Source organism: Suncus etruscus, chromosome 13, assembly GCF_024139225.1.
Source record: "Suncus etruscus isolate mSunEtr1 chromosome 13, mSunEtr1.pri.cur, whole genome shotgun sequence".
Classification (NCBI taxonomy): Eukaryota; Metazoa; Chordata; class Mammalia; order Eulipotyphla; family Soricidae; genus Suncus; species Suncus etruscus.
Window position 1 is genome coordinate 31,854,379 of NC_064860.1, and position 14,838 is coordinate 31,869,216.

At 36.6% G+C, this 14,838-nt stretch overlaps 1 protein-coding gene across 2 annotated transcripts in view; it reads left to right on the forward strand.

Moving 5' to 3' along the window:
- The window catches only part of GSK3B (glycogen synthase kinase 3 beta), a 191,867-nt gene that overhangs the window by 129,262 nt on the left and 47,767 nt on the right, over positions 1 to 14,838 (forward strand). For both annotated transcript variants that reach the window (XM_049785914.1, XM_049785915.1), the window contains exon 8: positions 11,036 to 11,131. In XM_049785914.1, the coding sequence (XP_049641871.1) occupies positions 11,036 to 11,131 (96 nt within the window). The remainder of the gene's footprint in view (positions 1 to 11,035; positions 11,132 to 14,838) is intronic.

The following is a 14,838-nucleotide window of genomic DNA, read 5'->3' on the forward strand; positions in this document are numbered from 1 at the left end:
CACAGACACAAAACCAGTCTTAAGAGAAAAACTGAAAGACCTAATCTAAGACAAGACTACCCAAAAGATACACCAAATTTTGAAATAAAGATGGCGTTAAATCCCAGGACAATTCTTTCTCTCAACGTCAATGGACTAAATGCACCAGTTAAGAGACACAGAGTGGCTAAATGGATCAAAAAACTCAATCCAACCTTCTGCTGCCTACAAGAAACGCACCTGAATAGTCAGAACAAACATAGACTCAAAATAAAAGGCTGGAGAAAAGTTATCCAAGCAAACAACACCCATAAAAAAGCTGGAGTGGCCATACTAATATCAGATAATGCAAACTTTATACTCAGGAAGGTTGTAAGGGACAAAGACGGATATTTTATATTAATCAAGGGGTACGTAGAGCAGGAAGAATTCACTCTCCTAAACATATATGCACCGAATGAGGGGCCAGCAAAATATTTAATACAACTGTTGACAAATCTGAAAAATAATATCAACAACAACACAATAATTGTGGGGGACCTTAACACGGCTTTGTCAACACTGGACAGGTCAACCAGACTGAAACCCAACAAGAATATACTAGACCTGAGGAGAGAAATGGAAGAAAGAGGCCTAGTGGATATATATAGGACACTCCATCCCCAGAAACCTGGATACACATTCTTCTCCAATGTACATGGGACATTCTCCAGGATAGACTACATGCTGGCACATAAAACATACCTCCATAAGATCAAGAGGATAGAAATTTTGCAGACTACCTTCGCTGACCACAAGGCTCTGAAATTATTTGTGAACTCCAAAGGGACTCAGAAGAAACACTTTAACACCTGGAAGTTAAACAGCCTCATGCTCAATAACCAGTGGGTCCGAGATGAAATCAAGGAGGAAATAAAAAGGTTCCTGGAAACAAATGACAATAAAGACACAAACTCTCAGAACTTATGGGACACAGCAAAAGCAGTACTGAGAGGAAAATTTATAGCTTTGCAAGCACACATCAGGAAGGAAGAAGGAGCTTACCTGAGTAGCTTAATGACACAGCTAATAGAACTAGAAAATGCTCAACAAAAGGACCCAAGAATAGGAAGACAGAAGGAAATAACAAAGTTGAGAGCAGAAATCAACGAAGTGGAAACTCAAAAAACAATCCGAAAGATCAACGAAAGCAGAAGTTGGTTCTTTGAAAAAATAAACAAGATTGATAGACCACTGGCAAACCTAACAAAGAAAGAGAGAGAGAGAAACTTGATAACTCGTATCAGGAATGAAAAAGGAGAGATCACTACTGATATGACAGAGATTCAAAGGGTAATCAGAAACTACTTTGAAAAACTCTACGCCACTAAAAATGAGAACCTGGAAGAAATGGATAAATTCTTGGACTCTTATAATCTTCCACGGTTGAAGGAAGAGGATGTAGCATATCTAAACACCCCCATCACCATTGATGAAATTAAAACAGTAATCAAATGTCTGCCGAAAAACAAAAGCCCAGGTCCAGATGGATTCACTAATGAATTCTATCAAACTTTCCAAGAGGAACTACTGCCAATCTTGGCAAGACTCTTTCATGAAATTGAACAAACAGAAACACTTCCAAATAGCTTTTATGAAGCCAACATCACCTTGATACCTAAACCAGACAGAGACGCTACCAAAAAAGAAAATTACAGACCAATATCACTGATGAATGCAGATGCAAAGATCCTCAACAAAATCCTGGCAAATAGGATTCAATGCCTCGTTAAGAAGATCATCCACTACGATCAAGTAGGTTTCATCCCAGGAATGCAAGGCTGGTTTAACATCCGTAAATCTATCAACATAATACACAACATCAATAACAAGAAAAATAAAAACCACATGATCATATCAATAGATGCAGAGAAAGCATTTGATAAGGTCCAACACCCATTCTTGATCAAAACTCTCAGCAAGATGGGAATGGAGGGAACCTTTCTCAATATAGTGAAGGCCATCTACCACAAGCCAGTGGCAAATATTATCCTCAATGGAGAAAAACTGAAAGCCTTCCCTCTAAATTCTGGCACAAGACAAGGCTGTCCTCTCTCACCACTCCTATTCAACATAGCACTGGAAGTACTTGCTATAGCGATTAGGCAAGAAAAGGATATCAAGGGAATCCAGATAGGAAAGGAAGAAGTCAAGCTCTCACTGTTTGCAGATGACATGATACTCTACTTAGAAAACCCTAAAGACTCTATCAAAAAGCTTCTAGAAACAATAGACTCATATAGCAAGGTGGCAGGCTACAAAATTAACACACAAAAATCAATGGCCTTTCTATATACCAATAGTAATAAGGATGAAATGGACATTAAGAAAACAACCCCATTCACAATAGTACCACACAAACTCAAATATCTTGGAATCAACTTGACTAAATATGTGAAGGACCTATACAAAGAAAACTATAAAACTCTGCTCCAAGAAATAAGAGAGGACACACGGAAATGGAAACACATACCCTGCTCATGGATTGGCAGGATTAACATCATCAAAATGTCAATACTCCCCAAGGCATTATACAGATTTAATGCCATCCCTCTAAAGATACCCATGACATTCTTCAAAGAAGTGGATCAGACACTCTTGAAATTCATTTGGAACAATAAACACCCTCGAATAGCTAAAGCAATCATTGGGAAAAAGAATATGGGAGGAATTACTTTTCCCAACTTTAAACTGTACTACAAAGCAACAGTTATCAAAACAGCATGGTATTGGAATAAGGATAGGTCCTCAGATCAGTGGAATAGGCTTGAATACTCAGAAAATGTTCCCCAGACATACAACCATCTAATTTTTGATAAAGGAGCAGGAAATCCTAAATGGAACAGGGAAAGCCTCTTCAACAAGTGGTGTTGGCACAATTGGATAGCCACTTGCAAAAAATTAAACTTAGACCCCCAGCTAACATCATGTACAAAAGTAAAATCCAAATGGATTAAAGACCTCGATATCAGCCCCAAAACCATAAGATATATAGAACAGCACATAGGCAAAACACTACAGGACATTACAGGCATCTTCAAGGAGGAAACTGCACTCTCCAAGCAAGTGAAAGCAGAGATTAACAGATGGGAATATATTAAGCTGAGAAGCTTCTGCACCTCAAAGGAAATAGTGCCCAGGATACAAGAGCCACCCACTGAGTGGGAGAAACTATTCACCCAATACCCATCAGATAAGGGGCTAATCTCCAAAATATACAAGGCACTGACAGAACTTTACAAGAAAAAAACATCTAACCCCATCAAAAAATGGGGAGAAGAAATGAACAGACACTTTGACAAAGAAGAAATACGCATGGCCAAAAGACACATGAAAAAATGTTCCACATCACTAATCATCAGGGAGATGCAAATCAAAACAACGATGAGATACCACCTCACACCCCAGAGAATGGCACACATCACAAAGAATGAGAATAAACAGTGTTGGCGGGGATGTGGAGAGAAAGGAACTCTTATCCACTGCTGGTGGGAATGCTGTCTAGTTCAACCTTTATGGAAAGCGATATGGAGATTCCTCCAAAAACTGGAAATCGAGCTTCCATACGATCCAGCTATACCACTCCTAGGAATATACCCTAGGAACACAAAAATACAATACAAAAACCCCTTCCTTACACCTATATTCATTGCAGCTCTATTTACCATAGCAAGACTCTGGAAACAACCAAGATGCCCTTCAACAGACGAATGGCTAAAGAAACTGTGGTACATATAAACAATGGAATATTATGCAGCTGTCAGGAGAGATGAAGTCATGAAATTTTCCTATACATGGATGTACATGGAATCTATTATGCTGAGTGAAATAAGTCAGAGAGAGAGAGAAAAACGCAGAATGGTCTCACTCATCTATGGGTTTTAAGAAAAATGAAAGACACCCTTGTAATAATAATTTTCAGACACAAAAGAGAAAAGAGCTGGAAGTTCCAGCTCACCTCAGGAAGCTCACCACAAAGAGTGATGAGTTTAGTTAGAGAAATAACTACATTTTGAACTGTCCTAATATTGAGAATGTATGAGGGAAATGTAGAGCCTGTTTAGGGTACAGGCGGGGGTTGGGTGGGGAGGAGGGAGATTTGGGACTTGGGTGATGGGAATGTTGCACTGGTGATGGGTGGTGTTCCTTTTATGACTGAAACCCAAACACAATCATGTATGTAATCAAGGTGTTTAAATAAAAAAAAATTATGCATTAAAAAAAAAAAAAAAAGAAAAAAAAATTTCATAGCCAACAGTATTTAATTAATGGTGAAAAACTGAAAGCATTTCTATTATAGTCAGACACTATGCAAGGATATCCACTGTCTCCACTCTTATTCACTATAGTATTAGAAATCCTAGCAATAGCAATTAGATGAGAAGGAAATCAAAGGAATCCAAATCAGAAAAGAGGAAGTCAAACTATCTATGCAGATGACATCATGATTTACATCAAAAAGTCCACCAAAAAAGCTCCTAGAAACAGTAAACCAAAACAGCAAAGTGGCCTGCTGCAAAGTCAATACACAAGAGAATTTCCTTTCTTTATACAGATAATGACCCAGAGGAGGAAAGAGATCAGAGTCTAGCCCATTTTATATAGTACTAGACCAAAACTATCAAGTACCTAGGAATCACCTAACGAGAGGTGAGAGAACAATACCACAAGTATCCTCCTCTTGTTCAAGTTCAACATCCATGAAGTCTACATTAACCAAATTCTTTATTGTGATCAAATAACATGGAAACCTGATTTTCTTTTCTTCCTTAGATCATTAAAATTCTTAATGGTAGTTTAAGATCTATTTTACTTCTATAGCTTTTTTTTTTCCTGGCCCTTTGGAAATTGGAAGAAATCTCTCAGAAAGAAATATGCCACACAAGAAAAAGAAAGTGTCTATACCAAAACTTCAATAATATTTTATGTATGATAAGTAAAAATTTGATAAAATATACCTATGTTAAGTATTTTGATTAACTATATCTAGTGAATTTTAAGAAGAAAAATGTACAAATTATAGATAAATACTTGAGTTAAAAACAGCTATCAGTCCTTTGGAAGTAAAAACATATAGTGATAATTTTCAATGTTAGTAGAATGGTAATATTTTAAAGTTGAGAAATTCTGTTTTCTAGAAAATATGTTAATCATATAAGAAGATAACCTAGTAGTTGTATTCAGTAGACCATATTGAATAATTCTGTTGTTCCCAAAAGGATTGAAGATAGTTATTCAGTCATGCAGCATGTTTTCTTCCATTTGGCATACCTTTTTGTTTTACTCTATTTCTTACTTTATTTTTAAAACTTACACCATTACATTAGTATATATAGGTTAAGTAATATAGGAATTATTTACTTAATTCCTTAAAATGTATTTATATAGTGAACACAGGTTTTTGTTAGATAGTAGGCAAGATAGAATATAGAAACTACTTGGCATCAAGGCACTCAGAAATGGGAAGGATTAGAGTATGTTTCCAGAAGTCTGAGTAGAGTAAAAACTAAAAACTTTTTGGAAGTGGTATTGTCTGGAACAACTTCTTAGAAGTAACTTTTGAACTGAATCTTGAAACATGGAAAGAAAGCATTTCACAATAAAGACAAAAAGATGTTTAGTGACTTTGAGCCTATCTTGTTCCTTTTGGTTTCAACTTAAAATTCTCTGAAGAGAAAGAAAACTAGATCTGTAGATATAGGCAGAGTACACAATAGTCTGTTATGCAGGCATTGTAAATGACAGTAAGGTTTTAAATAGAAACATATCAACATTTCTTTTGTGGGGGACACACCCTTCCGGTTACTCCTGTCTCTGCACTCATAATCGCTCCTGGCAGGCTCAGGGGACCATATGGAATACTAGGAATCAACCCGGTTTGTCCTGGATCGGCAGGTTGCGAGACAAACACCCTACTGCTGTGCTATTGCTCTATCCAGTTTCAATCTGATGGGATTTCTTTTAATTTGAGCCTTACTTTAAAACTGCATATACAACTCTATACTTCTTAAATTTGGCGACCTCTAGTGTTAAACAATTAAAAAACAAAAAAAGACAAAAGATTTTAGAATCTTATTTGATAATTCTTGGCCTTTTCCCCCTCCCTAGAAAGTAAATTATGATTTCTGATTTGATATGGATCAGATTATAAAAATATGTAATTTAGTAAAAAAATGTTACAACATGTGGATGAAAACGAATGATTCTAGTACAAATTAAATGAATGATTGAATCATAGGGTCTGAATAGCCTCAGAGATGTGTAGCAGCCTGAACTCTTTGTATCTTTCCACTGCTACTCCACATGTTATTCCACTGGTGTAACAAAAGACCAAATGTGTTTTTAAAATAAGCAGAAAGCACTTGTAGTAAGAATATATATCTGATAATATAGTGTCTTCTCAATTAAAATTTTTGAATACCCTGTTTCATCTAGGTGAGTATATATACTTATATAAACACACACACACACACACACTCACACACACACAGAGGTGATACAAATTAACACAATAGGATGGGCTGCCTGCACTCACTCGAAAAAGCCCTCCTGAAATCAACTCAAAATATCAGCACACCTGAAGTTTGGTTAGATTACTGTCCCTGAAGAGAATCATAAAAGGGTCATGGAGGCTGCAGGCATGGCTTTGGCAAAGGAGAGGCTTCTCCCAAGATGGCGAGCTTTCTGCTTCATGGGCTGGTGGTATACCCATAATCTTTCACAGCTTGGTTTATATTTTGTTTGTCCTGGTTCAAACATAGCAGCTGCATTTGTGTTGCGTGGTAGCACTGAGTTTCTTTTTGTTTGTTTGTTCGGGGGGATTTTGGGCCACGCCCAGTGACACTTGGGTTACTTCTGGCTAGTGCTCAGAAATCGCTCTTGGTTTGTGGGACCATATGGGACACCGGGGGATGGAACTACAGTCTGTCCTGGGTCAGCTGCATGAAAGGCAAACACCCTACCGCTGCGCCATCACTCCGGCCCCTGAGTTTCTTATAAAGATATAGAAAGGAAAGTGAAAAACGTCATAGCTTTGCCAAAATATTTACCTTTCTCTACCACCTTAACTCCTTTGTGTTAGGTATCATATATGTTGCAAGGGACCAGATTTTGGTTGGTTATGTTAAGGCAAGCACTCTACCCACTCTACTGTCTCTCAGCCCTAAGGTTTTTTCTTGTAGTAAATATTTGGTGACAACTCTTAAGCTTTTGATTGAAAAATTCGGGGTTTTGAAGGATATCTCACTAGATGTTGAATATCTTATTTTCTTAATTTATGATGAAAACTTAGTTGGCGTTCTATTTCTTTTCTCCTATCCTCCTCACCTGATGGTAACTTGTTTCAGAGCTTACTTCTGGGTCTGCGTTCCAGAATCTCTTGGTGAGGTACTGATGATTGAACCTGGGAAGGCCACATCCAAAGCTAGTGCCTTACTTGCTATAATATCTCTCTGTGCCCTCTTATAATATATAATGTTATATAATACAATTCTTAACATTCTTATATTGCCACTTTGTATTTGTCTCTATTGGGGAAAGATGCAGTGGTTTTTATTGCTAAGACTTGAATGCTATTGTTTTTTTTATTTATGCTACTAAGGTTCATTTGAGATTTTCATTGAATTTTTATAAAATATAAAAACTTTTGGGAGGGTTTTTTTTTAATCTTTTTACTTTTTAATAAAATTTTAATTGAATCACCATGGGATACAATTACAAAGTGGTTGGTTGAGTTCAGTCATACAGTGCTCCAATATTCTTCCTTTCACCAGTGCACATTTTCCACCATCTACTTTATATTTTTTCTAACCTGTTATCTCATGTTTCAGTTTTGATCATTTTTGTTTGTTTGTTTGTTTGGGGGGTTGGGTCACACCTGGCAGTGCTCAGGGGTTACTTCTTGGCTCTACACTCAGAAATCGCTCTTGGCAGGCTTGGACGACCATATGGGATGCGGGGATTCAAACCACTGTCCTCTGCATGCAAGGCAAATGCCCTACCTCCATGCTATCTCTCCAGCCCCTCCATTTCTAGTTTTTTGAGGAATGCCATATTGTTTTTCAGAAGAGCTGAACCATTCAGTAGTCCAACCAGCAGTGAATGAGGGTTCCTTTTTTTCTCCCACACTTGTTAATTTTGTTCTCACTAGCTTTCTTTCTTACTAGCTCTCTGATATGAGATTGATGATTTCTCACAATTGTTTTGGTTTGTATTCTCCTGATAATTAGTGATATTAGCATTATAGTTGTTGACCACTTGGATGTCTTCTGTTTGCTTTGTTTTGGGGTCACACCCAGTGATGCTCATGGGTTACACCTGTCTACATCAGTAATCACTCCTGGCAGTACTCAGGGCTGAGGATTGAGCCCTGGGTCAATGCATGCAAGACAAACTCATCTCTGGCCCTAAGTCGTTTTTGAGGGTGTTTCTGTACAATCCATCTGGGATTGTTGTTTTTTTTTTTATCCTTGTAAAGTTCTGCCAAAACTTTATGCATCTTGTGAAAAATGCATCATGCGTCTTATCATGCACCCCCAGGCAAGCGGGTCTTAAGCAGGGTTGCCTTAGAATTAATAAACCAAGGGGCCAGAGCAATAGCACAGCAGTAGGGCGTTTGCCCTGCACGCAGCCGATCCAGGACGGACCATGGTTCACTCCCAGATGGCCAGGAGTAACCCCTGAGTGTCACAGGATGTGGCCCAAAAAAGCAAAAATAATAATAATAATAATAATAATATTAAATAAACTGAGAGAGTCATGGAATCATATGGCTTCTTGCCTCGTGGTCTCTAGGCCCACCAAATAAAAGCCTCTCTTTAATCACCAGTTCAAATTCCAACCGGGAAGGGTAGGGTCAAGTAAGAGACAAAAATACCTACCTATGCAGATAAACTTTTACAAGCCAATGGGATTAGTGAAAGAAAAGAGGATGTTGGGAAACACCATTGTTTTGAATAAAAGTAGGGTGTTGTAAAAAATTTTGGATATTAAATGATTATCATATTTGTAGATGGCAAATACTTTTACTGAGTCTGCATTGCCTTTGTATTTTGCTCATTGCTTGCTTTGAGGTGTAGAATTTTCATAGTGTAGCCCCATTTGTTTATCTTTGTTTCTGTTAGCTTGGTCAATGGCATTAACTCTTTCCTTAAAGTTGCCTCTGTGTCCTGGAGAGTTCTGCCTATGTTTTCCTTAGTAAATCTTTTTTTTTTTTTTTTTTTTTGGTTTTTGGTTTTTGGGCCACACTGGGCGGGCAGTGCTCAGGGGTTACTCCTGGCTGTCTGCTCAGAAATAGCTCCTGGCAGGCACGGGGGACCATATGGGACACCGGGATTCGAACCAACCACCTTTGGTCCTGGATCGGCTGCTTTCAAGGCAAACACCTCTGTACTATCTCTCCAGGCCCTTCCTTAGTAAATCTTAATGTATCAAGGGCTTTGATCCATTTTTATTTGATATTTGTATTCAGTGTTAGAAAAAGGTCAAAGTTCCCCCTCACCCCATTTTCATTGCATGTGGTGTACCACTTTTCCCAGCATCACTTGTTGAAATGGCTTTTTGCTCCGGTGACATACTTTTGTCCATTTATCGAAGATTAGCTGTCTGTATACCAGAGAATCTGTCTTTAGATTTTCAGTTCTCTTCCATTGATCTGAGTCTGTCTTTATTCTAGTACCACACTGTTGTAATTACTATAACTTTATAGTACAATTTGAAGTTGGGAAGAGCAGTGCCTCCCATATTTTTCCCTAGCACTACTTTGACAATTCAGGGGTGAGTGGGCTATTATTATTTTATTTTATCAATAGTAATTGATCTTTTCAGGTGTTCTATATCTTCTTGGTCAACCTTGGGAGGTTATAGGAGTCCAGATGTTTATCCATTTCTTCTTGATTCTCGTGGCATAAATATATTTTTGTTTTGTTTTTAGTTTTGAAGCCACACCCAGAGGTGCTCTAGGGCTACTCCTGGCAGGCTCGGGGAAACATATGGGTGCTGGGGATCAAAGCTGCATGCAAGGCAAACACTGTACCTGCAATACTATTCCCATGGCCCCTTTCTGTTAATCTTAGAACACTTCCTTGACCTTGCTGCTTTCAATGTTGTATCTCTCTTTGACTTTCATTATTCTGATTAGGAGTTGTTTTTATTTGGCTCTTTTAGCCACTACCGCTTGACTTCTTGAATCTGTTTATATACACCAGAATATATCGGAACTTCTCAGCTGTTATTTCCTTACTTCTTCTATCGGAATTGCCTTCCTGGTGGCCCTCCAGGATTCCAATGATTCTTATGTTGTACCTCTTAATTTGTCTCAAGATTCTTTTGCTTGCTATTAGTTTATATTGATGCTTTTTCCCATCTTCAATTTTCTAGAGGTTCTCTACATCTCATCTTGAAGCTCATTATCTATCTACAGCTACTATTACTCTGTTCTGAAGGCTTTGCACTGAGTTTTTCATTTCACCTACCAAATTCTTTAGTTCTGTAATTTCTGATTGTAGTCGTCTCATTTGTGTGTGTGTTTTACTTGCTGTTTATACCATTTTTTTTTCTTTGAGTTCATTGAATATCCTCAACATTTCCTCTAAGTATCTAAAAATTTTATTTCTCTGGTTAATACTGGTTGTGTGTCTTCAGTACTACTGTCTTTTCTCACTATACTGCTTTCTCATTGTGTTGGTTGCAGTCTGAATGGGTGAGTCTCCAGTTTACCATTTACACCTCTCCAGCAATGACTTTCTTGGGGAACCAGCTTAGTTTCCTAATAAAAATTTGTTTTTGATGTAAATATTTTTGATTAATCTCTTTACTGGTATAATATTTTGAAAATATAGTAGAATTTGGAATCTGTAGTCAATATAAATGAAAAAGTATTTGCAAAGTTTATTCTATCTAACAAATTACATTTTATAACTTTACAATTAATTTTTCAAATAAAACTAGTACATAAAAGTTTAGAATATGTTTTGTGTGTATAGGAAATTGCAACACTAACTTACTTTTTTTGCCTTAGGTCCTGGGGACACCAACCAGGGAACAAATTAGAGAAATGAACCCAAACTACACAGAATTTAAGTTTCCTCAAATTAAGGCACATCCTTGGACTAAGGTGAGTCAAATGAGATCTTTTATAAAGTAGAATAACTGGTAGTTAACTTGATTTTCTAATTATTCTTAAAGTAAATTCTTTTGAGACTAGATAACTGCTTGAGCACAAAGTACATAGTAGTTCTATGTGAAAAGACAAGTAATTGTCCATCATTGAACAGTAACATTGAATAAAGTTTTTCCCTGTTGATTTCCTATAGCTAGTTTCCAGGTGGGGCTTTTTATTCTATATTAGAGGGACAAATACACTTATTGAAATACAGAACTTTTTTTAAAAGCAGTATCATATATATATATAAAATTGACTTACATTTCATAAAATAATTTTACATCAAATGTTACTAGTTTCTTACTATATATATGAAAATACTGCACATATTTTTATTTTAAAGCATATCTGTAAGATGATATTTAGTGGTTTATTTTTATTCTTTCCTATTTTTTGATTTGGAAGCAAGAATAAAAGTAAATATATTCTTGGCTAGTAAATATTAAAGGCAGTTTATGTTAATAGGATATCATTAGCAGTTGTGAAATCTTACCTTAGTGTTAGATAAAATAATCTAAGACCATTAATACTCATTTCCATGAACTTTTTTTGACACTTTAATTGAAATTATTTTAGAAGGGAAAATGTATCAACTAATTCATATCTCAGAAAATTTCTCTAACTTCTACTCTTAAATTTCTAAGTATTTGCCATGTACCTTTCTCCCCATTTACTTATATATTTTTGTGGCTTAGGAATATTAACTTTTTAATACACATTTAAAGTAGAAACTGCATTTTAAAATGTCGTGTAACAGGGTTTTATAACTAATAGTTCATTTAATTAGTTGTAGCTCTTGAATAAAAATAGGAAAAATTAGGGCTGGAGCAATAGCACAGCAGTAGGGTGTTTGCCTTGTAGGCGGCCAACCCAGGATGGACCTTGGTTCGATCCCCCAGCATCCTATATGGTCACCCAAGCCAGGAGCGATTTCTGAGCGCATAGCCAGGAGTAACCCCTGAGCATCACCAGGTGTGACCCAAAAACAGGGAAAGTAATTTATGACTACAGATAAAGTAGTTTACTTGATTTCAAGAATCAAAGGATATCTTTCTCATGATTCCAGTGCTTTACTTCAAGTTCTGACTATCTCACTACAATTTTCTTTTTATTAATTGTTGATTAGATTCAAATAATTGACCTATTTTAGTGCCAGGGCAGTAAGCTAAAGCTTTCTTAGCAAAAAGAACAAAATATTATCCTCTCCTTTATATTTGGTAATAGTTCTGAATAATCTTTAAATTACTACTTGATTTTTTTTAATGCATGTACCATTCTTTTTTTGTTTTTTTTTTTGTTTGTTTATTGTTTGTTTGTTTTGGGGTCACACCTGGCAGTGCTCTGGGGTTACTCTTGGCTCTATGCTCAGAAATCGCTCCTGGCAGGCTCAGGGGACCATATAGGATGCTGGGATTCAAATCATCGACCTTCTCGGTGGTTCAAATCCCGGCATCCCATAGGTCCCCTGAGCCTGCCAGGAGCGATTTCTGATCATAGAGCCAGGAGTAACCTCTGAGCGCTGTCGGGTGTGACCCAAAAACCAAAAACAAAAAAAAAAAAAAAAAAGAAAAAAAGAAAGAAAGAAAGCGAATCATCGACCTTCTGCATGAAAGGCAAACTCCTTACCTCCATGCTATCTCTCTGGCCCCAACTACTTGATTTTTTTTACTTCATTTTTATTTTGAATTCTTTTTTATTTTAAATTCATTTTGAATTTTCAAAAATGTATATGTTTCATATATTCATTTGGGTTTATACTAACCGGCTACATTTGCTAATTTATAAATTGAGAGAATTATTGGATGACTTATTTGGATTTAGAGACTGGGTTGAATTTTTTTTTAATTTATCCAAGTTAAAGTGTTTATAAGTGGTTTGTGTGTACTGATTTTAATCATTTTAATGAATAACAAAGAATTTTATGTATTAAGTAAAGACAAAAATATATTTCACAAGGCTAACAAGTAGTATAGATAATATGTGTTGGTGATTTTAATTTCTTGGTTCTGTATTTTCTTTAATAGTTAATAGGCATTCCTTTTTTTTTTTTTTTTGGAAGTAAAGTAAGAGTTTTTTGTTTAATCTAACATTTGTCATCTTACTATTAACTGTTAGTATAAACTTTTTGGCCAAGTTGAGGTCATGAAATCTTAATAGTTTGTGTTCTCTTGTTTTATTATTTTGTTTATAACCAAGATGGCCACAGTAGTAATGTATGTCATATTTGTCCATTCCTTAACTGGATTTTTGTCTTTTCAGTTGAAGTATTAGCCAGGATAAAATGTGAAGAATAAATTAAAATGTGATTGGTTGAGCATTTATGATAAATTTGAGTTTTAGAAGTTCTTTTGCCCTCCTAGATTCTAATGTTTCTCTATACCTTAATAATACTACTGCTTTTCAAATTTGAATAATTCGAATAAATCTCTATTATTTGTTTGGTTTATCTAGCTTTTCATTCCGTACTTATGTGTAATGACTCAACCAGTTTGTCTATTAAAACTCTGAATTCTTTGGACCTAAGTGATCGCACAGCAGTAGGGCATTTGCCTTGCACACAGCCAACCCTGAACAGACCCAGGTTTAATCCCAGGCATCCCATAGAGTACCCTAAGCCTACCAGTAACAATTTTTGAGCGCAGAGCCAGGAGTAACCCCTGAGTACCACTGGTTATGGCCCCAATCCCCCCAAAGAAACAAAAACGAACTATGAACTCTTAGTTCAGATAGTGTGCTTTCTCATAATTGGAGTTTTATTTTATATAAATGTAATGATTGTATAATACATGCACTACGGTCGTTTCTCATGATTGCACTCATCTAGGATACTATCAAAAGGAAAATGCAAATACTTACATTACTATGAGGAATTTAGTCCGCTGTGTCCCTGTTATGATAGTGCATCACTATTTGCAAAATGTTACTTTATGTTAGCAGCCAATATTGTTGTTTTTGAAGATATGCTTATGTTTGGAGGATAGGTAAACATGGGTTGTGAGACAAGAGCTGCTTTGTCTTGATTGTCTTACATCACATTTTAACCCATGTCCTGAAGCTGTAAGTATGTTAACTTTCTCATTTCCAGTAGCTAGCCTGTTATCTGTATCTCTGTAACTGAGTGATCCCTTTTCAAAAAGGTAGTGTTGCAAGTCAGTCCTTTATGGGATTGACTGAGGGAGGGATGGAGGATGAGGTCTTTCTCCTCCAGCTCGGACCACGCATCTGCTACTCTGTTCAGCCAGCAGTTCTGAGGTGAATGCTGCCTGTTTAAAGCTAACAGACAGTCAGGCTTCTGAATATATCAGCTTTATTCCAAGGATAAGGCTGAAGCCAAAAGCCCCAGAATCAGTCCCAGAAAAAAAAACCCAGCCTTCCATAGACCCTTGCTTTTATACATCATCATCAGGTACCACCCTAGGCTGGGAGCAGAATGTCAGGTCACACCCTAGGGTAGGGCACAATCACCGATCAGGGTAGGATCAGTAACATAATAATCCCATGGAAATGTTTACATACACAACAGGCCAACACAGTGAAGATTAAGGGACAAAATTATGTGTCTAATGGAAACATTAAGGTGAAGGAATTAAGTTGTTTTGAAAAAATAGCAAACAGGAAAACAAAATAATGAAATGAAATCACCAGTATGGTGTATGGCA